At 40.4% G+C, this 23,645-nt stretch overlaps 1 protein-coding gene across 2 annotated transcripts in view; it reads left to right on the top strand.

Moving 5' to 3' along the window:
- The window catches only part of ARMH4 (armadillo like helical domain containing 4), a 119,349-nt gene extending 96,537 nt beyond the window's left edge, over nucleotides 1-22,812 (top strand). Inside the window, exons 6-8 of one of the 2 annotated variants that reach the window (XM_031679082.2) lie at nucleotides 13,300-13,331; nucleotides 20,628-20,762; nucleotides 21,004-22,812. In XM_031679082.2, coding sequence (XP_031534942.1) covers nucleotides 13,300-13,331; nucleotides 20,628-20,762; nucleotides 21,004-21,069 — 233 coding nt within the window. In that variant the 3' untranslated portion in view covers nucleotides 21,070-22,812. Of the gene's footprint in view, nucleotides 1-13,299; nucleotides 13,332-20,627; nucleotides 20,763-21,000 lie in introns of both variants that reach the window. The other variant, XM_031679081.2, reaches the window with a different exon arrangement.
- Nucleotides 22,813-23,645: the final 833 nt, after the last annotated feature.

Genomic DNA, 23,645 nt, shown 5'->3' with positions numbered 1-23,645 from the left:
CAGAGTAGCAGAGAAAGAAGACACCAAAGCCCCAGGCCTGCCTTCATCATGTGAGAAGCCACAACTCAGAAATGAATGCACAGCCCTGCGCCAGGTGAGTGAACTCCCTGGTGTGCTCAGCACAAGCAAACAGAAACTGCTCATCTGAGGTGACACTTCTGCAATGCAGGCTGTGCAAGATTCCTAGGGGAAAATAACCTTCCCTGAGAAATCAGTTCCCCTGAGAAATGACAGATCACACAAGGACATATCCCAGCACGAGGGAAAGTAAGTAGACATAACAGACGGGAGGGCGAGCATCTCAAGAACTTGGCAAAACAGAAGTATGTTTGAACTGATTAAAGCATAAGGATGCTGAGATGGGCTCTCCTGCTTTAATAAAAGATGTCCCTGTATCATTGCACAGCTGCTCCCAGGGAGCACGTGCCAAGTTTGCTTAAGGGATTTAAAAAGGGAGAGGTGGGGACGGAGCTGGTTCACCTGCTGTCTTATAGTGGTCCGGCGAGGCCTTAAAGTTTTTTCCTAAGGATCAAGAGCTCAGGGAAGCTTGCTTTTCAAGTAATCCATTTAGATGGCAGAAAAGCTCGCCTCTGAGCGTATTAACTGCAGTGCTCAGGTGCTCTTAGCCAAAGGTTTGCCTTAATTTCTCTTGAGAGCACACCTTGGTATTTGCCCATTATTGTGAGAAGTGTTGCACTATGAACCAGAAAATGGAACTTTTGGAACCAGCCCTGAAGCCACCTTGAGAACCACTTTAGCACACATTCAGTGCTCCGCTTCTAATTGATTTCTCCTGTTGGCTGAGCCACAGCACTAGGGAAGCGGGAGCTTCAAGTCGATTAGGTAGAATCATGTCAGAAAGTTTAAATAAGGGTCATCAGCAAACAGGAGACTCCAGAGTTTACCTGGTCTCTAAGCCAGTCTTCTCTGTGCCTCACGCTATGGTCAAGCAATGGCTTTTTATCAGTGGAAATCCCAAAATTTATATAAAGGAGAGGGGTGTGCGGGGACCTTGTCTTGAAGCTGAAGCAGTCTTTCCCTTTATATAACACTGAGAGTAGAGTGCGGGTAAGCCCGATGGACTTCATGGCCGCTATGGCCTCACGAGCGTTTGGAGGTGGCAAATTTTCGATTTAGTGGGTGGGACAGGCAACGCACACAAACATGACTTTGCACAGGAAGCCAGATGATACAGCACTTCAGGAAGCAGTAAACTTTCTATTAAAAATAAAGTATGAGAACCATACTGTTTTCTTTTCCATCAAGGATTTGAAAATCAGGGAGTGCAGATGTGAAGAGAGACCCATAAGAGTGAGTTGGGGAGAATTTCAAGTCCCCTGAGTGTGGCCTTGATGCTGCTGGGTAGTAAAACCATAGATCAGAAACTTCTGTGCTCAGCAGAACTTTCAAGGATGTCATGGACAAAATGCATGAGTTTGTTGTTGTTGTTGTTGTTGTTTACCCTTGCAATCAGGTGTAGAAGAGGGGTGTAGACAAGTTGTATTTTCCTTTGTTGAGCAGTATTGTATAGCATGCTTCTTTTTGGGGGCAGAGAAAGAAGAACACATGGAGGAATATTTTCTTCTTCATTTATGCCCCAGGTAGGTCTGTGTGGTTGAAGTCCATGACAGCCTTTTCATCATAGAGTTTAGAGTTTATCTGTGTGGTTATTATTAATATATGATCCCGGCAAGAGGGGATCTAAGATGATTGATTCTGTTTTCTTTGCAGCTTCCCAGTTGGTATCTAGTGTCATTCCTAAGTTTGAAGTCAACTAAAGACACTCTTAATATTACTTAAAAGTAGAGATTAGGGTTCTGGGCTCTTTGTACCCTTCTTTGTAAATGTCAGGGCAGAGCCTTCAGAATTAATTGCTTCCTAGATGCATGATTACTGCTCACTTGGCCCACGTGAAGAAGTAGGTCATTCTGTTCATCCGAATCTTGCTGTTCTGTAATTATGTGAGGAGCAAATAATTATAGATAGGATTTCAGTGTGATTTTAAAGCAGGTAAATTTAGCATCATTAGAGAATAATCTGTACCTGGAAAAATCTCAAGGTTCTTTGAAAAAACATGCAGACAACATGTAAACCTTGGGAAGTTTTATTATTTTTAAATGTGTTACGTAAGTTGGAAAAAAACCTGTTTCTTGGGCTAGAAAAGGCACTTACGGTTAAATAACAAGGAAGAGAAAGAGCTCGTCTCCATTTATTTCTTGGCACTGCAGAAGCACTGTAATTGAAGTTCGGTCACATGTGCTTTGAACAAAGGGCTAGATGTATTGATGTTTCACTTTTTAATAGGTGGAACATACATTTCTCTTTTCATTGAGATAAAAATCAAGTTTCCCACTTTACTGAAAGATGTAAATGAGGTTGAAAATTTGATTATTAAAGAGGCTGTGTTTGTAACAGTCAAAACTGAATGTGAGCTGAGTGGGACTAGCCATGCAGTACATCTTGCACAATGCTGTTTGGAAAGGGAATATTTTATCAATTCAGGCAGCCTGAGGTCCTTCAGTTAGAGTTAATTTGAATAAGTGGAGAGGCCTCTGCCTTGAACTTGGCCAGTTTGCCTGTGTTTGCTGCTTTTTACTTCTGTTTATTCTGAGAGGTTTTTTTTTAAAACATTCTTTTTTTAAAATTTTATTTTTTATTTATTGTTTGCTTTTCTTTGGGGGGTTAATTACGTTTCTATTTATTTATTGTGTTTTTTTAACATTTTTTATTGATTATAATCATTTTACAATGTTCTGTCAAATTCTAGTGTTCAGCACAATCTTTCAGTCATTCATGGACATATACACACTCATTGTCACATTTTTTCCTCTGTGATTTATCGTAACATTTTGTGTATATTTCCCTGTGCTATACAGTGTAATCTTGTTTATCTATTCTACAATTTTGAAATCCCAGTCTATCCCTTCCCACCCTCTGCCCCCCTGGTAACCACAAGTCTGTATTCTCTGCCCATGAGTCTATTTCTGTCCTGTATTTATGCTTTGTTTTTGTTTGTTTGTTTGTTTTTGTTTTTTTTTTTAGATTCCACATATGAGTGATCTCATCTGGTATTTTTCTTCCTCTTTCTGGCTTACTTCACTTAGAATGACATTCTCTAGGAGCATCCATGTTGCTGCAAATGGCATTATGTTGTCGGTTTTTATGGCTGAGTAGTATTCCATTGTATAAATATACCACATCTTCTTTATCCAGTCACCTGTTGATGGACATTTAGGCTGTTTCCATGTTTTGGCTATTGTAAATAGTGCTGCTATGAACATTGGGGTGCAGGTGTCATCCTGAAGTAAATTTCCTTCTGGATACAAGCCCAGGAGTGGGATTCCTGGGTCATATGGTAAGTCTATTCCTAGTCTTTTGAGGAATCTCCACACTGTTTTCCACAGTGGCTGCACCAAACTGCATTCCCACCAGCAGCATAGGAGGGTTCCCCTTTCTCCACAGCCTGTCCAGCATTTGTCATTTTTGGATTTTTGAATGACGGCCATTCTGACTGGTGTGAGGTGATACCTCATTGTAGTTTTGATTTGCATTTCTCTGATAATTAGTGATATTGAACATTTTTTCATGTGCTTTTTGATCATTTGTATGTCTTCCTTGGAGAATTGCTTGTTTAGGTCTTCTGCCCATTTTTGGATTGGGTTGTTTATTTTTTTCTTATTGAGTCGTATGAGCTGCTTATATATTTTGGAGATCAAGCCTTTGTCGGTTTCACTTGCAAAAATTTTCTCCCATTCCGTAGGTTTTCTTCTTGTTTTATTTCTGGTTTCCTTTGCTCTGCAGAAGCTTGTAAGTTTCATTAGGTCCCATTTGTTTATTCTTGCTTTTATTTCTTCTAGGAGAAAATTTTTGAAATGTATGTCAGATAATGTTTTGCCTATGTTTTCCTCTAGGAGGTTTATTGTATCTTGTCTTATGTTTAAGTCTTTAATCCATTTTGAGTTGATTTTTGTATATGGTGTAAGGGTGTGTTGTAGCTTCATTGTTTTACATGCTGCTGTCCAGTTTTCCCAACACCATTTGCTGAAGAGACTGTCTTTATTCCATTGTATATTCTTGCCTCCTTTGTCGAAGATTAGTTGACCAAAGGTTTGTGGGTTCATTTCTGGGCTCTCTATTCTGTTCCATTGGTCCATATGTCTGTTTTGGTACCAATACCATGCTGTCTTGATGACTGTAGCTCTATAGTATTGTCTGAAGTCTGGGAGAGTTATTCCTCCAGCCTCTTTCTTTCTCTTCAGTAATGCTTTAGCAATTCTAGGTCTTTGATGGTTCCATATAAATTTTATTATGATTTGTTCTAGTTCTGTGAAATATGTCCTGGGTAATTGGATAGGGATTGCATTAAATCTGTAGATTGCCTTGGGCAGTGTGACCATTTTAACAATATTGATTCTTCCAATCCAAGAGCATGGAATATCTTTCCATTTTTTTAAAGTCTTCTTTAATTTCCTTCATCAATGGTTTATAGTTTTCTGTGTATAATTCTTTCACCTCCTTGGTTAGATTTATTCCCAGATATTTTATTACTTTGGATGCTATTTTAAAGGGGATTGTTTCTTTACTTTCTTTTTCTGTTGATTTATCTTTAGTGTAAAGAAAGGCAACTGATTTTTGAACATTAATTTTGTAACCTGCTACCTTGCTGAATTCTTCAATCAGCTCTAGTAGCTTTTGTGTGGACCTTTTAAGGTTTTCTATATATAGTAACATGTCATCAGCATATAACGACACTTTTACCTCTTCTTTTCCAATTTGGATCCCTTTTACTTCTTTCTCTTGCCTGATTGCTGTGGCTAGGACTTCCAGGACTATGTTGAATAGGAGTGGTGATAGTGGGCATCCTTGTCTTGTCCCACATTTTAGTGGGAAGCTTTTGAGTGTTTCACCGTTGAGTACTATGCTGGCTATAGGTTTGTCATATATAGCTTTTATTATGTTGAGATATGTTCCCTCTATACCCACTTTGGCGAGAGTTTTTATCATAAATGGGTGTTGAATTTTATCAAATGCTTTTTCTGCATCGATTGAGATGATCATGTGGTTTTTGTCCTTTCTCTTGTTGATGTGATGTATTACATTGATTGATTTGCGTATGTTGAACCAGCCTTGTGTCCCTGGGATGAACCCCACTTGGTCATGATGTATAATCTTTTTTATGTGTTGTTGGATTCTATTTGCTAAAATTTTGGTGAGGATTTTGGCGTCTATGTTCATCAGTGATATTGCCCTATAATTCTCTTTTTTTGTAGTGTCTTTGCCTGGTTTTGGTATCAGGGTGATGATGGCTTCATAGAATGAGTTTGGGAGTATTCCCTCCTTTTCAATCGTCTGGAAGAGTTTGAGAAGGACTGGTATGAGTTCTTCTTTGTATGTTTGGTAGAATTCCCCAGTGAAGCCATCCGGTCCTGGTCTTTTATTTGTAGGGAGGTTTTTAATTGCTATTTCTAATTCCTTTCTAGTGATCGGATTGTTCAAGTGTTCAGTTTCTTCTTGATTCAGTTTTGGTGGACAGTATGTTTCCAGAAACTTGTCCATCTCCTCTAGGTTATCCAGTTTGGTTCCATATAGTTTTTCATAATATTCTCGTATGATATTCTGTATTTCTATTTTGTTTGTTGTAATTTCTCCATTTTCCTTTCTTATTTTGCTAATTTGTGCTCTCTCTTTTTTCCTCTTTGTGAGTTTGGCCAGAGGTTTGTCGATTTTATTCACTTTTTCAAAAAACCAGCTTTTGGTTTGGTTGATTTTTTCTATGGCCTTGTTAATCTCTATTGTATTTAATTCCTCTCTGATCTTTATTATTTTCTTCCTTCTGCTGCTTTTTGGGGCTTTTTGTTCTTCTTTTTCTAACTGATTCAGGTGGTGGGTTAACTTGTTTATTTGAGATTGTTCTTCTTTTTTGAGGAAGGCCTGTATCGCTATAAACTTCCCTCTTAGCACTGCCTTTGCTGTGTCCCATAGGTTTTGAGTGGTTGTGCTTTCATTATCATTTGTCTCAAGGTATTTTTTAATTTCAGCTTTGATTTCCTCATTGATCCATTGTTTTTTCAATAACATATTGTTTAATCTCCATGCTTTTCTTTTTTTCTCCTTTATTTCTCTGTTGTTGATTTCCAGTTTCATGGCATTGTGGTCAATAAAGATGCTTGAGATAATTTCTATCTTCTTAAATTTGTTGAGGTTTCTTTTGTGTCCAAGTACATGATCGATCCTGGAAAATGTTCCATGTGCACTTGAAAAGAATGTATATTCTATTTTTTGGGGGTGTAATGCTCTGAAAATATACACCAAGTCTAGTTTTTCTATTGTAGTATTTCTCTGTTGCCTTGTTTATTTTCTGTCTGGAAGATCTGTCTAGTGATGTTAATGCAGTGTTAAAATCTCCAGCTATGATTGTATTCCCATCAATACCCCCCTTTATCTCTGTTAGTAATTCTTGTATGTACTTAGGTGCTACTATATTGGGTGCATATATATTAACGAGTGTAATATCTTCATCTTGTATCACTCCTTTAATCATAAAATGTCCTTCTTTATCTTTCTTTATGGCCTTTGTTTTAAAGTCTATTTTGTCTGAAATCAGTACTGCAACACCTGCTTTTTTGCTTTTCCATTTGCATGGAATATCCTTTTCCATCCTTTCACTCTCAATCTATATGTGTCCTTCTCCCTAAAGTGGGTCTCTTGTATGCAGCATATTGAAGGTTCTTCCTTTATTATCCACTCTGCCACTCTATGTCTTTTGACTGGAGCATTTAGTCCATTAACATTTACAGTAATTAATGATAGATGTGTGTTTATTGCCATTTTGAACTTATCTTTGCAGTTGAATTGGTATATCCTCTTTGTTCCTTTCTTCTTCCTTTTGTGGTTTGGTAATTTTCCTTTGTATTATCATGGATTTTATTTAATTTTTGTGACTCCCTTGTAAATTTTTGACTTGTGGTTACCCTTTTTTGTAAATCTATTAACCTATTACTATAACTGTTTTTATTAAACTGATAATAACATGATCTCAAACCCATCCTACTGTTAAAAAAATTTTAAAAAGAAAGAAAAAAATTCTATATTTCCCTGCCTCCCTCTCCCACTCTCAGTGATTTGTATGTCTTCTTTTATAATTTCGTGTTTTCTTTATTTGTAATTCATGAATTATCACCTTTCCAGTTGTACGTTTCTCATTTCTGTAGCATCCTGCTGCTTTTCTATTTAGAATAGCCCTTTCAATATTTCTTTTAGCATGGGTTTAGTGTTGCTAAACTCCTGCAGCTTTTTTTTGTCTGTGAAACTCTTTATTTCTCCTTCTATCCTAAAGGATAGCCTTGCTGGATAAAGTATCCTAGGCTGCATCTTTTTTTCATTCAGGGCTTTGAATATATCTTGCCACTCCCTTCTGGCCTGTAGTGTTTGTGTAGAGAAATCAGCTGAGAGCCTTATGGGGGTTCCCTTGTAGTTCACTCTTTGCTTTTCTCTTGCTGCCTTTAGAATCATTTCTTTATCCTTGACCCTGGCCATCTTGATTATGATATGTCTTGGTGTGGGTCTATTTGGGTTCTTCCTGTTTGGGACCCTCTGAGCTTCCTGTACTTGGATATCTGATTCCTTCTTTAAGTTTGGGAAGTTTTCAGCCATGATTTCTTCAAAAACCTTTTCAATTCCCTTTGATCCTTCTTCCCCTTCTGGGACCCCTATTATGCGAAGATTGGGACGCTTTATATTATCCCATAGGTCCCTTATGCTATTATCATTATTTTGTATTTGCTTATCTTGTAGTTCTTCTGAATGGGTGCTTTCTATTGCCCTGTCTTCTAGATCACTAATTCGTTCCTCTGCATTAACTAGTCGGCTTTGCACAGCTATTAGATCATTCCTCATCTCTGTCAATGAGTTTACCCATTCTACTTGGCTCTTCTTTATAGCTTCAATTTCATTTTGACATATTTTATATCTCTAAACACTATCTCTTTTAATTCCTTCAGCAATTTGATCACTCCTTTTTTGAAATCTTGATCTAGTAGGCTATCGATGTCTATTTCATTGAGCTTTCTTTCAGGGGATTCCTCTTGTTCTTTTAATTGGGAAAGGTTTCTCTGCTTCTTCATCTTGCTCATACCTCTCTGGCACTGTGGTTTATGGAGTATCAGTTGTCTATTTTGGATCTTAAGGATTTTATCTGTCTAATGCCTATTTAGGAATAGAACTTAGGAAAAAAAAGGAAAAAAAATAGAGAGAGAGAAAGATTTTTAAAAGAAGGGAGAAAGAGGGTTTGAAAACAGTGTATAATGAATAATAGAAGAGCGAGTTGAAGCAGAGTATTAATCGGGTTGAGAAGTCCTTTTAAAACCTTTAAAAAAAAAGGGGGGTGGGGAGATGAATAGATGTATTTGAAACCTGTGTCTAATCAATAACAGGACATCAAAACCCAAGAGAAATAGAAATGAATTAAGAAGTAAAAATTAAGAGAGTAATAGAAAATAGAACAGGTAAAAACAGATTTTTTAAAAAAAGGGGGTTGTCGGTGTTCTCCTGGAGTCTGTGTGCTTTTAATGTGAAGTCTTTCTGTCTTCGGCCTGTTTTGGAAGCTCAGCTTGTTTTCATAGGCCCTCCGTTGGCGCCCTCTTCTGTGCTGCTCCCAGCACCTGTCGGCAAGCAGATCGCGCCTCCTCCTAACACGGGGTCAGGTGCAGCTCTCCTCTGCTGTGGGTGGGCGGGTCACTGCCCGTCTGGATGCCGCAGTCAGATGTTGCAGACTGGCCAGGCAGGAGGGCTGGTCGTGCCCCCTCCCAGCACCTTGGTCAGGGGCTGTGTTCCTGCCCGACAGGCGTGGGGCCGCTCTCCCTCTACCTGCGCCGCCCGTAGCTCCGCTGCTCTGTGCGGCTGCGCGCTCCACCCTGGTCGGCGCTCCGCGGGTGGGCTCGGGGAAGACGGAGGGACAGCCTCGTCCCTGCTCCGAGCCAAGACCCAGCTCCTTGTTTGTCTTTGTGGAGCAAGTTCTCTGAGGGACCAGGATGGAAGGATCCTATCTGCTCCAGGCTGTAGGCTTGTCGCAGTCTGGCCTTTGAGGCTGCGAAGCCCTTTGGTGGGATGCAGGTTTCGCCCCCGCCCCCGCCTGGGTGCTCAGCGCCGGAGAATATGGCGGCTGTGCCTGGGCCCCGCCTCTCTTCCCCTGAAAAGTTTCCGCGGGTTTTCAGAGATGGGGGTATGCACCCTCCCCCCGAGAGCACATCAACCTTGCTGTTTTATGGAGGGCCCAGGTTGTTCTGTCCTGTACACCCACAGCCCCGGCGCCCAGCCCCTTGCAGTCCCCCGGAGTTTCCTCCGTGCAGCCGCCCCCGTCCTCCGCCCAGATTATGCAGCCTGGCCCTGCCCGCTGCTGCCGGCCGGTGTCTCAGGTTGGGTGTTGGGAGGGACGCTCTGTGCCCGTTTAACTTAGTTCTGTCAGACAAGGGCTGCTCTGTACAGATCCGAGCCCCGGAGGCTCCCCCTCCATCCCGCTGGCCTCTCAGTTGGAGAGGGGAGACCCAGCGAGCGAGCGCCAGTCCTCCTTTGCCACTTCCTCCCCGCGGGACCCGTCCCGCGCTGCTTTGCCTTTTGTTCTTTCTTTTTTCCTTTTCTCCTACCAGATTTTTGGCGTCTTTATCTTTTGAAGAGGGCGATGATCTGTTGGAGTTCCGCAGGTGCTCTGGTTGGCTGAGTGGGTCTGTAGATGTGGGTCTTGGTGTATTTGTGGGAGAGGGTGACTTATGAGTGTCCTTCTACTCCGCCATCTTGCCTCTTCCTCATTTATTTATTGTTAATGGAGGTATCGAGGATTGAACCCAGGATCTCGTCATGCTAAGCACACACTCTACCGCTGAGCTATACCTTCCCCCCGAGAGTTGTTTTAATGTGCAAAATAAATAAACTCCGTGTGCCAGAGGGCAGGCCTGCCCATAGAGCAGACGTAAGACCAGTGTCTTACTTTGCAGTCTCCCTAAAAGCTAGATTGTGGCATGAAGAATTAATCTGGGATGTAGCTCTAGGAAGCACAGCAAGGGAGTGAGGAGGTGAGACAATATTGTCAGTTAACCTTTTGATGTACATCATTTCAATTATACACATGCTATTTTTATGCACAAACTTGGGCTCCCATTTTTTTCATTTACAATACATAATGAGAACAACACCATGCCATGAAGTATTTTTCTTTAAATAATTTTAATTTTTGTATAATAGTCCTCTCTGTAGATGTAGCCTAAGGTTTTGTTTTCTTTCAAGTGTTTAAACCATTCTTCTATTGCTGAATATTGATGCTGTTTTCATGTTCTTTTCTATTATAAATAATGTGGCAGTGACCAGCATTTAAATAAAAATTTTAATGCATATCCATGATTAATTGTTTAAGGTACATTTCTTCTACAACTGGAACTTTGAATTAAAAAAAACAAACTTTTTAAAAAAGCTTTTGATATCAGTTGCAAATTCTCCTTGCACCTCCAAAAAGTTGTGTCAATTTATATCCCCTTTTAACAGTGTGATGTTTTGTCTATTTGGGGGAAAAAAAACTGCAGTCATTGGTTCTCCTCTTCATAAAGAATCATCTTTTTTTATTTAAAAAATTTCTGATTTTCTCTCTTGTAGCTTTTGCATGCCCTTATTAATTTCTGTTTCTTAAGTTTCAAAACTACCATTGTGTTAAATTTATTTTTACACTGGCTTTGAACATTGTGTTGGAAACAGTTTATAGAAAGAAATCTCATGAAAGAAAATCATGTTTCCTTGAAAGTTGTGAACTCATTTAAAAGCAATATCTGTTTGCGGAAAGAAGAGAAAAAATATTTATTAAGCACCTGACCGATACCATGTTAAGGACCCTGGCGGACGCTTGGGAAGCACAAGGTGTCACCCTTAGAGGTCTCACGTTCTTAGTTTGGGAAACACTACCAAGCTCCCATACTCTAAAGAGCAGGTTTTTTTCTTAACATTTTTTAGACCCTTGTTCCCCCAAATACTGTCTGTTTTCGGTGTATTACCCCTCTCACTAGCCAAGAAGAGTTCACCCAGCTTTCTTTCTTTAGTTCCCATTACAAACTACAGAACTAGATTCACTGAACGTGCTTTTTCAAACCACCAGTGCACATGTGCACATCCCATGCTGATGAGCTGTCCCTCCTCCAGTGGAGAATTACTGCATTAAGAATCATCCAAAGGAGGACTCTGAAATTTACTCTGAGAACCTAAGATCTGGCCAGTTTGCCAGTGAGACCTGCCTTGAGAAGGCCCAAGTTAAAGCATTTCTCTTGGCGATGAATTTCCTACAGTTCAAAAGCCTGTCAGTGCCTCAGACCCTGGTATGATTTGGACCTCCTTTGCCTCTTCTCCAAACTACACTTGTGCCGTCATCCATAGGTAGTCAGCTCCCCGCTCCCGCCCCCGTTCCCTTCCTTCACAAGGTGCTCACACCAATGTTCCTGCTCCCATCTCTCTTTTGCTTTGCTCTTTGTGTAATTCCTGGCTGATTCTCTGGTTCCAAACATCTTGCTTCAGAGGTTGGCCCTGTGCCCCAGTAACTGGCTCTCCTGCTCCGTCCCTCACTGTGCATCATACATATTGTTGAATGAATGAATTGGTAGCAGTCTCTTGCTAGAATTTAACTTTATGTCTTGGGCTTAGTTGAGACATGTTAACACAATACTTGTATTTGATTTGTCTTTCTCCACTGCTGTCCCAGATTTATTGTCTTTGTTTTCTAGATTCTCTACACTAGTTCTATACTAGACATTTTACACATGTTATTTCTAATCTTCACAACCATCTTGCAAGACAGGTTTTACCATCTCCATTTCACAGATGAGGAAACTGAGGGTCCAAGAGGTTTGCTAATTTCTCCAGAGTCACTCGGCAAATCAGTGGCTGTCCTCACTTCTCCATGGAACCACTCTCAGAATCACTAATCTGTGGCTTAGTTCTTGAGGTTCCTGCACTTTCTTCCTTTGACCTTCTCTTGACTCTGATCTTATTCTGACTGAGCACCACCATCTTTGCCTGAATCCCAGTTGACACAGAAGGAGTGATGAGGGAGGAGAAACCTGAGAGGTCTTGCCATGGTTTTGACATGAGAGATTGAAGCCAGGGACTGAAGGAGATAGAGGAGCCAAAGGGATCTCCACATTTTTCAGCCTGAGAGAGCAGGAGAATGGTGATTTCATCAAAAGAAATGGGTAGTTGGGAAATCTTATCCCTGTAGGTCATTAATCAGGTGGTGGTTGGAGTTCCAGCGACTCTTGACTCCCTGGGTAATCATGGGCAAGCCTCTTAACTGTCTCAGTTTCTTTTCCCTGAGGGTCATCTTATCTGACTCTCATGTTTGTCATTGGTTTCCCTGTCAAATGATGCAATATAAGTGAACATACTTTGTAAGGGGGAAAGCCATACACCTGTTAGCTGTCATCACTACTGTCAGACACGTTACTTCTAAAGTCAGATTGTACATGGAGACACCAGCTTCTTGGGTAAAACATATCTCTGCCAGGGCTCAGCAAGCTGACCCATGGCCCAAGTCTGCTGTTTGTTCTTATACGGCCCAGGAACAAAGAATGGTTTCCAGGTTTTAATATGGTTAGAAAAAAATTGAAAGAAAAACGTTTGCTATGTAAGAAAATTACATGAAATTCAAATGTCGGTGTCCATAAATGAAGCGTATTGGGTCCGAGCCCGAACCTCCCTCTCATGTACTGTGGTCCATGGCTGCCTTCTCCCCGCAGCAGCAGCACAGCTGGGCAGCTGTGTGAGGCACTGTGCAGCTGCAGACCCTGAAGTGTGCACTGCTCGGCAAGAGCTGGGCAGCCCCGGCCTGCCTCTTGTACCTTCCTGCCTCTGTTCCCTGACAATGGTTCAAGTGAAGGAACGTGAGAAAGATGAGGAGTAAAGAATGTCCAATAAGAAGTGAACTTGATATTTTAAAGGCGATGTCCTCTCTCTTTCCCCAGACCACCCCCAAAGCAGTCAATAATAACAGAAAAATGTTTAGCAAACAAAAAAATTCTCTGTTCATCTAATGATGACATGAGGGATACGTTTGTGCTGTTTTTTGCATTTTTAAGTAAATGAGAATAAAGACAAGACTGTTACTGTCCTGATGTTAATACTGTTGACTCTTTCGCTAAATCTCATGCAATGGAAATTTCATTGTATCAAATTAACTTAATACTATGAAATATAAGTAAATTATCAAATTAACACAATGAAGTATAAGTAAGAAGATAGCTATTTACATTTTTTTTCTCTTATTTTCCTTAGTGAGAAGTTGGATGGAAAAACTAAAAGACAAGGTAAGAGAAGTATTTTCTTCCTTGGGGTTTATCTTGGAGGGCATGGCTTTGTCAAATAGAAGCTCTTCAGAGCAATGGAGCTTTAATTCATTATCCTGATTCTGGTAATCCATGCAGAGATACAAAGCTGCTTCCAGGTACCCAGCAAGAAAGAAGGCCTTCCCTTTAAGGCCCTTCTTGTATAGCACAAGGGACGCCTTGTTCTTTGGAGCACTTTTCATTCTCATGGCAGCAACATCTCATATGCACAGCTGAGTAACATCCTTGACATATCGAGGTGGAGTTCCTTTTAGGGAATTTCCGGAGTATAATCCCATTCTAGTGGGTATTTCTTGTGCCAGTGCAAGGTTCTTTTGAACCTGATCTTCCAGTATGAGGAAGAAATACCTTGGATTTTGGAAGGCATTGATATTTCTGAGCCTAGGCCAAAAATTGATGGACTTGACTTAAGAATACAAGTTTGTGATGGGAAGGACATCCTTAAACCATAATGGGAGGCTGGATTAAAAACACCTGAAAAATATTTATAGCAGCACTGTTTACAACAGCCAAGACATGGAAGCAACCTAAATGTCCATCAGCAGATGATTGGATAAAGAAGATGTGGTGTGTATATATATATATATATGCGTGTGTACACACACACAATGGAATACTACTCAGCCATAAAAAGGATGACGTAATGCCATTTGCAGAAACATGGACAGACCTAGAGATTATCATACTGAATGAAGTAAGTCAGACAGAGAAAGACGAATATCATGTGATATCACTTATATGTGGAATCTAAAAAGCAATGATGCAAATGAACTTATTTACAAAGCAGAAACAGACTCCCAGACATAGAAAACAAACTTGTGGTTCCCAAACGGGAAACAGTGGAGGGAGGGATAAATTAGGAGTTAGGGATTTGCAGATACTAACTACTATATATAAAATAAACAACAAAGTCCTACTGTATATCACAGGGAACTGTATTCAACATCGTATAATAACCTAAAATGAAAAAAATGTATGTATATATGTGTGTAACTGAATCACTCAGCTGTACACTAGGAACTAACACAACATTGTAAATCAACAATACTTCAATTAAACAAAAACACCTGAGCACTCTCCTTAGTCCCACTTTTATGCAGTCCAGCATGGTGCCATTGCTTACCGAGTGATGAGCTGACCTGTCTGGAATGACCAACTATAGAAAAATAGTTTCCTCTCTGGCATAATTCTGCCATCTTCGTCTGTGATTGGCAATATTAACTTCCTTCCAGGTTCATATTTTTCATTTTCTTTTAATTTTCAACACTCTCTAGGCTCTAATTTTGGATTACCTTGTCATTTCAAACTGGAATTGCTCATAAAAATATTGATGGAATTCTGAACTCCATGCTGTAGCTTGTGTCAGATCCCATTACTATAACCCAGCTCAGATTTCACTGGGGGTTTAGTTAAATGGAAATCTTTTCAACTGCCAGATACTGAGTTACTTCAGATTCACCTGCCTCAGAATATAAATCGGTGGATGGTATTCCATATCTTTGTTTATTGTTTGAGGTCAATTTCCCCATATTTGAATGATTAACACTTATTTTGCTACAGCTTAATGTTAAAGGATAAAAGAAAACATCCAGTTGCAACTAAAATTATATAACTATCTTAATGCTCACTTTTATTTTTTTGCTTTTCAGTAAAATTCAGCATGGGTAGTTTTTGAGAATGAGATTATTTTATGTTCATATATACTAAAAGGAATGTTGAAGAATTTTAAGCCTGTTGACATCAGTGGAGGCCATGTTGGTATCTGTGACGGGTCCAGTTGTCTAAGGCGGGGTGACTATAATCAGACAGACTGAGCAAGATTTGGGGTAAAAGGAGCTCAAAAGTTTAGAACTGAATATACTTACATTGGCAGTGCTTCTTGTTATGTTTCAGAGGAAGACATGCTGCAGTGGAAAGCAAACAGGCTTTGATAGTTTAATCTACGAATCCATATGTCATTGTTTCTACAGGAAGTGTCCTCTGAGTTACAAAAGTAGACAAAAATAAACTTAAGAAAACAAATGTTGGCGTGTAGCCTGTTTTGAAGTTGGATGTTCAAAATGTCTTACCTGCCTGTATATATAGGATTGCTACTGCTTTTAGAAACCTGTGTTAGCCTTAGAGAAAGGCTGTCTCTTCTCCTCCTGTGGTTCCTTCCTTCTTATCTTGTCTCAAAGGCCTGGCACCCTCTCCCTGCTCCGTTTCACCAAGGGAGATAATTCTTTGTATGCTCTTAGTTTTCTGGACTATTTTGAAGTTTTCCCAGTCCTCTCTTCATTTCATTCTGTAGTATTTTTTAGTTATGATTTAGTTTAAAAAAAAATGGAAGAAGAAGAGTTGAGACTCCCACCGTGGTTGACTTATTTTATGCCTTGTTTTCATGTTTTGACTCTTTCTTGGAGGGACTCAGTCTAATCAGTCCTCTCCCTCTGGAAGTGAAATATCACACTTTACTTGATACTTGCATTCATATGTGAACACACGCACACACGTATGTCTATGTGTATATATGTGTGTACATATCTTCCTCTCTCTCCCTCCCTCTCTCCCTTCCTCCTTCTTTCTTTCTCTCTTTCTCTTCATCTGTCTAGCTAGCTATCATTTATAAAAGCCTTGTTAGTCAAAAGAAAACAAAAAAAAAAGATAAAAGAAAACAAAAAATAAAAGATAAGAAAAAGAAAATAAAAGTCTTGTTAGTCATTATCTTCAGAAACTATTTGAGAATGGAACTATTGCCACTTTGATAAAAGTCACAGAATCCCTTAGAACTGAAAACTAAACTGCATATTTAACTGGCTTTTCCATCAACCCAGGGTATCTTCTCAGTTTAGCTTCATTTAATTGTTCCCAATATTGGTTTCCCTGTTGGTTAGCTGGACTCTAGGAAGGGTGGTTGGTGTTCTAAAAAGTTCTGAATTGTTCCTTTTGTTGTTATTATGTAGTTTTTCTGTATTAGTGAGGATTACGATTAGCTTTGAGTGACAGGCAACCCCCCAATGACAATGGCTTAACCAAACAGAAGTTTGCTTGTCTCTCATTTACGAGTCTGGAGGTAGTGATCAAGGATTAGTGAGAAGCAACACCGTGAAGGCTCAGGCTCCTTCTGTTTGATGCTCCATCATTTGTGACCTCTATTCTCAAGATCATTTTGAGGTCCTGGATGGCAGTTAGGACCATATTCTTAGCTAGGTCCATATTCTAGCCAGAAGGAAGGAGGAAAAGGGGAAGCTAAGACATCCCTCCCCTCTTAGAAGGGAAGATAAAGGTGCTCTGCCATTTTAAGTTGGAGTGTGGACAGAGGCTCTGCTCCTCTCTTGAAGAGCATGCTCTGGAATTTGCATGTGTCACTGATGTGTCATCTCCTTAGTGAGGCTTATCACTTGGTCACATCCAGCTGCATGGAAGGCAGGGAGAAGTCATTGCTATTCTGTGCGCAGCCCAAAGGGGAGGTTCTGTTGCTCTAGAAGAAGGGGTGAATGGATATTGAGGGACAGTCCCTAGCCTCCTTCCGTCCACCTTCTTTCTGGTTAAATGTCCAAGTTAGTGATGCTTCTTTGGCAAATCTTTACCTGGCTACCTGTTGATGTGTTATTTCAACATCTATATTGTTTCTTGAATTGAAGATGCATCAAAATTTTAGTTGTATAAGAAAGACCTGCTCTGTAGGTATAAGATCGTTCTATTTCTTCTAGCTTTAGGAAGTAATCCAGAAAATGGATCCAGGCTGTACTTCATAGCAGCGATTCTCACATACAGTCTAGATGAGTAGCATTGGCATCACCTGGGAGCGTGCTAGAAATGCAACATCTCAAGTCCTACCCCAGATCTACTGAGTCAGAAACTCTGGGAAAGGGGCCCGACAATCTGTATTTGAACAAGTCTTGTTTAGGGGATTCTGATGCACGCTTAAGCTGGAGAGCCACTGTGGAATAGACATCACGAGGGTGCTGTCTGAATTCAGCAGACTTTAGGCAGTACCGTGTATCATTTGATTTTCTTGAAAACTAATATTTCTGAACAAATACATTTTCCTAAGTAGTAAGGATACCTTTCTCATAAATACAAAACAAAACAGACAAATCAGAACCAAAGCCAAACAGAAACACAAACAACTGTATCTAGTAAATTTTACCTTACGATCCATTCTTTAATTTTTGAACTATTTATTTGGAAATAATTTCAAATTTACGGAAAATGTCTAAGAATAAGAACAGAACAAAGAACACTCTGCACCTTTCCTCCAGATGCACTCATTCTTCCCACGCCGCCCCATTTGTTTTCTTATCTGCTGGCATCGGCTCCCCATCTCTGCTCTTTTTCTCTGAGTCGTTTGGGGGAAGGTTGCGCACATTGTGGCCCTTTTAGGCCAAATACTTCCATGTGTATTTCCTACAAATAGGACTGTTCTGTTAGCAAACCATAGCACAATTACCAGCTTGAGTCCATTGACATTAATATCGTGCTTTTCTCTGTATGGGCATCCATAGTTCAGCGTCTTAGTTAACAGAGCCAGAATGTCCTTTATAAATAAAAGTTTTTTTTCTCCTCCAGTACAGAATCTAGTCTAGGGTCGTATAACACATTTAGTTGTCAGGATTTTTTAGTTTTCTTTAATTTGGAATATTTTTATAGCCATCTTTTGCCTTTCGTGACACTGATATTTTTAAAGAACATAGTGCCTTTAAAAAAAAAAAGAATATTCTTTCATTTAGCTTCATTGGATGTCTCCTCATGATTAGAGTCAAGTTATGCATTCTCAGTTGGAATATGTGCAGATGCGGTTGTGTCCTTCTCAGGATGTTACACGTAGAGGGACATGTATACCCAATAATTCTGAACAGAGAAAAGGTAGTGTTTATAACTTAAGAAGTATGCACATGCATCCTGTTTTCATTTTTGCAGGTAACAAGTTGTAGGCAACAAGTTTTGAAAGAGGAAAGTTTAAGTTATATTTGAAGGGGGTATGTTCCTTTGTTCCCATCCTGTAATTGTAATTTCAAAGCACAGGAAAATGCAAGACAGTCAAACAGATGGACACACACACACACACACACACACACAAAAGGGATTCAAAAGAGAAGAGAGAGATGAACTAAATTTTTGTGAAGTCTACATGATTTAAAGCTCTAGAAAGGAGAAGTCTCAATGTGTAAATAAGAAATGTGGAAAGAGTGACACATTTTGTAATATTCATGTTTTTGGTGTGGGGTTGAGTTATGTAGTGTGAGGAGACCCACACAGAGGTTGTTCAGATTGAACTTCCAAAAGCTCAAATATCATCCTTCAAACGTACTGCTCTGTAAAATCTAATCTACTGGGCTTAAAGTTGACCATACATCAACATATACATATATTTCCATGCACTGGGAGTGGTGGTGTAAAAAACAAATTCATAGTTCTGGTGAGAGCACCAAAACTTTGCAGCTGTCCAGCGTTTTCCCACGTGGAAAATTACAGACTTTCCATAAGTCTTACCGAGCTCTGGAAGAACTTTAGAAAAAATTTGGGTTTCTGCAAAGCATATAAATTTGTTGAAAAATGAATGGGCTTTGTTTCTTGGGGAGAAACACTTAGTATGCTGAGAAACAATGCTCTTGTTCTCAAATTAATGGAAAAATTTCCATATTCTGCTCTGACTCAAGACTCTGGAAAACAGAACCAGTGAGTGAGCTGGCTGTGGACCAGAAGAGGGCGCTGCAGTTTTGTAAGGTCTTGTCTGTGCCTTTGATTTACTTCTAGAACTGGTGGGAAAGCATCACAGCCTGCTTACTTCAGCGCTTTTTAAAGGACTTTTACTTTTTTGTCCTTCTCTGTTTTGGGCTCATTCTGAAAGATACTAGAAATAGTTTGTGCTATATTAATAGTTTTCAAAATAGTCAAATAAATGAACAGACTCTTGGTTCACACCCCTCCCCCCCATAATGCCTATCTAAAGTACTTATTACAGCTTTAAAAATTGTTCATTGTTTCTGTGTTTTGTCTGGGTAGTTTTCTAGAGGGACCCATCATGGAAGGCAAACCAGTGTCATGTTTGCCCATGAAAGGGCTCCAGTTATTTCATATTCCTTTAGCCCGTAGGTGTCAAGACATAGGGATGGCCCTACCCCAAGCTTGGGTTGGTCCTGAGCTACCTACCCAAGCCCAGGGATGTGTGGCGATCACGCTGCTGTCTTAGGACCGAGGTATCCATAGTGACACCTTGGGGATGTTGGAGACCCACATGGATTTGAACCTCCAGGCTCTTTGGAAGATACCAGTGCTGTTGGCAGTGGTCTTTGTCCCTCCTCTGCCACTTCTTTTCTTTGGGGCCGGGGACACTCAGAGTTCCCTCCCAACCCTCAACTTTGTGTTGTCCATTGGACAGATTTTCCTTTCGTATAAACAAGCCCACCCACCTTGTGTGCAGCTCTCTCCTCGCCCTTGTCTTTTCTGCCTCTGCTCGAATGCTAACAGCCTTCCTCTTTTCTCTGAAGGTCCTTCTCGCCCTGTTGTCTCCAGAAGCTCTCCCTTTTCAGTCACACACAGCACTTCGCTTCTTCCTTTCTTACTATGATGCAGCTAAGATTCTGAGAGAGGGACCATCAAAGTCAAGGCTCTCCATTCGCCCTCCAAGAAACACAGTATTCCAGAGGGCACTCCATCTACCCTGGAGCTCGACTCAGGCTGATATTTCCAATTTATAGCATTTTAATAGTCCTGGCATTCTCAGAGGCTTACTTCATCCATCTTTAATACAAATTACATTTCTGTCACCAAAACCTGAAGTTGACAAATGTGCATAAACAAGTGGCTGGAGGTGCCACTGGGTCTGGCTGATTTATTTCAGTACTTCTTCTAAGTGTTTGAAATATCTCAAAGTTTGAGATTTGCAAACGTTAACCACTGTATATAAAAATAGATAAAAAACAAATTCATTTTGTATAGCACAGGGAACTATATTCAATGTCTTATAAAAACCCTTTATGAAAATGAATATATGTATGTATACATGCATGACTGGGACATTGTGCTGTACACCAGAAACTGACTCATTGTAACTGACTATATTTCAATTAAAAAATAATTTCCAAATCGCCCTATCTCCTCTTGGGTTGCCTTCTCCCTAAAAAGTCACTTTATTCCAGGTGCTGTTTTATCTATCACAAGGCAGACAGGAGAATTCAAAGGGTCTAACAACCTGCTGCCATCCAGCAGACCTGGGCAACCCAGGGCAGCGGTCTGTTTAGCATCCTAATGCATATTTTCTTTCCTCTGCAGGCTGGGTATATGTCTGGGATGCTGGTGCCCGTAGGGGTTGGGATAGCTGGAGCCTTGTTCATCTTGGGAGCGCTCTACAGCATTAAGGTTATGAATCGCCGAAGGAGAAATGGCTTCAAAAGGCATAAAAGAAAGGTATGGAATTAGCAACAGCAAAACCTGATCAGTGGCGGAACGTTCTTCGCTTTTCTAATTTGCTTAATAAAACACACGGTGCTTAATGATGCATGAATGGTAGGGACGTGCCCAGTGGTTCGAATTAGCTGCCGCAGCTGCTCCCTCGGCTTCATCTGTTCATGTTCGGTTAAAGGGGACCTGTTTCTCAGCTTTGCTCTGCGGCAGGAGTTAATACTTTTCTGTTTTCTTTCCCCAGCAGAGAGAATTCAACAGCATGCAAGATCGAGTAATGCTCTTAGCCGACAGCTCTGAAGATGAGTTTTGAATTGGACTGGAGTTTAACTGGGAGATTCAACGATGTTATTATTTGACTTTTTATTTGGGGGGGGGGCAAAAAAAAAAGAGAAAAGTCCTGCCACCTTAGGGGTGTTAGGCCGTCAGTCTCATTATCTGCTGGGTAGTAAGTAGAGTTTTCTTAGACTGAGCAGAAGAGGCTTGCTGTATAGGAACTGCCATACGCAGTGTATGTTTTTATCCTGTAGTGAACTTTCCACAGCCATGGGCTCCAACTTACAAATCTGCAGCGCACGTGTTGTTGAGTAGGAGTTGCTAGGTTAGGTAGAGTAAATATTTGGTATTTTTCCACAGTGTCTTTTCCTCGGTTCGGATTACCTGCATTAGGCACAGCGATGATCGCTGCCAAGGCACACTTGACTCTGAAATAGAAATCTTAACAAAGAACAACTGGTTATGACCGTGCTCTGCCCACTGGAATCCCTAGGCTTGTGGGCCATGGCATTTGCATTTACATTTGCATCAAAACTAGCAGCAACTTCGAATGAAATCTTTTTCCGTAAGAAGATCTCTCAACGCATTAGGATTATATATGGATTTGTCTGGACCTTGCATTATGTACTGGAGTCTCCTGGTTTTAGTATTTCCCCCCTGCCCTTTTATTCTGATTCTTGGCAAAGAAAAAAATGCACCAGAAAAAAATGCATTAAATTGACTCTCAGTCTTAATGTAAGCTTGCTTTCTTAAGTAGTGTAATGGAGTCCGACAGACCTATCAATAGACTCTCACAAGTTTATCGTTCAGAGGTGTCCTTTTTGTGTTTCATTGGACATTGTCAAAAGGAAATGGGGAAGAAATCAAGAGGAAAAAGAGGGTGGGTAAGTTCCCTGAGCGTTTATCTCTGCCATTTGGCTCTCTGCTTGTGTGGCCACCATTCTGAATTATTCAGAGTGTTGTTTTTCTGCATCTGTGGTCTTGGCCATGGAGTTGCTGGGCTGCCATTGGCCCTTATTTGGCTTTATTAGACAAACAGACATTCTGTGGTAGGAGCAGGCACAGTGGCCAGAGTCCTGGAAAGTGATGGAACTTAAGAAAAACCAGCCTCTCTCAGGGCGGCTCACTTTGGGAGATGTTGGACTATGTTAGATCATTTCTCATTTCCCTTAGAATGGAATTCCTTGTCCTGTCTTTTGAACCTGGGTATTTGGGACTTTCAGGAAGCTGAGGATTTGGGTAAAGACTTGGCTCATTTGTGTGGAAGAATAAAAGTTACTAATAACATTGTCCATAGTGCTTGACACCGTGGAGAACTTGTTCACAGTTATTGGAGCCTGCTCCAATGCATTCGAGGCAAGCTGCACAGTTATTCCGCACAGCTACTGTGTGAGGTAGGACAGATGTTTTTATTCTCCCACTTGACTGAAGACAGAATTGAAAAGTGAAATGGTTATCCAAAAAAAAAAAAAAAAAGAAAGAAGGAGACAAAAAGAAAAGGAAAAAAATGAAAGAAGAAAAGAAAGAAAGAAAGACGAAAAACAAGAAAAGAAAAAGAGAAAAAAACCCCAAAATTATACCCAGAAAGAATCAGGACTGGAACCCACTTGGACTCAAAACCATGCACCCCTGTCTTCAGCTCAATGCCCTTTCCATGTACTTTGGAGGGAACGGCGACATTTCAGAGTCTTTGTTTAAAACCAGGGTTTTAAGGAAGTAGCTGCTTGGCCAAGGAACATGTCATACAAGTTTCTGCCCTTATTAAAGGAACGATGCCTAATTTCTCTCCTATACACACAGATTTTTTCCTTTTCCCACCTCAGCTATTGCCTTTACAATCACATACATTTCAGTAGAGAAACCTTTCTTGACTTTATTCATGATGGATAGCTGGTTTACAAGAATGTTTTCATCAAATAATTTTATTTATATTTATTTTTTTTTTTTTTGCCAGGAGATGTAAGCAGATGGGTGGGATTTATCAATTGAAATGAAAAGCTCCGTGTAGTCAAATAGAAGTTAGCAACCGACAGACAAGCTCAAAGTCAGGTTTTGAAAAAAGAACTCAGAGCCATGCGTCTCCAGGAACTTGTAGTTTCATGAGTGGACAGCCTGATACTGCACAGGGGACATTTGCCTTTTCTAAGAGCAGCCCTTTGCTGGAAGTGTCCCTGAAGTTAGGAGGAGCTGAATATGATGTGGCAATACTGTCTTTGGATCCTTGACAAGCTGTTTATAGAGACCAGACAATAGGCAGCTTCATCCAGCATCACATGGGGGATACTAACAGCCACTAACTCTTAGTCTGTAGTTTTAACTAGACCAAGGCTGGTAGGTTGAACCTTCAGACTATGGTATCACAAAGCCCCAAATGACAGACACATATTTTCATTTATCCAGAGGGCTATGGGAATGACATGTATGTGCATTTAGACCTAAGCAGAAATGTCTCTGCAGTCCTTTTTGGGAACAGGTAACTGTTTAAAGAAACAGAGGGCACTTAGATCCCAGCGGATGTCTGTACAAACCCACTGAAACTCCTGGGTCGAGTGGACGGTTCTGTGGGTGGCTCGACTGGTGTGTTTATTTTGGCTGTTTTCCTTGCTGCCAGTG

The sequence above is a fragment of the Vicugna pacos genome, chromosome 6 (genome assembly GCF_048564905.1).
Source record: "Vicugna pacos chromosome 6, VicPac4, whole genome shotgun sequence".
NCBI classification, from domain to species: Eukaryota; Metazoa; Chordata; class Mammalia; order Artiodactyla; family Camelidae; genus Vicugna; species Vicugna pacos.
The sequence above is the reverse complement of the archived record's forward strand: the minus strand, read 5'-3'. Positions and strand labels throughout refer to the sequence as shown.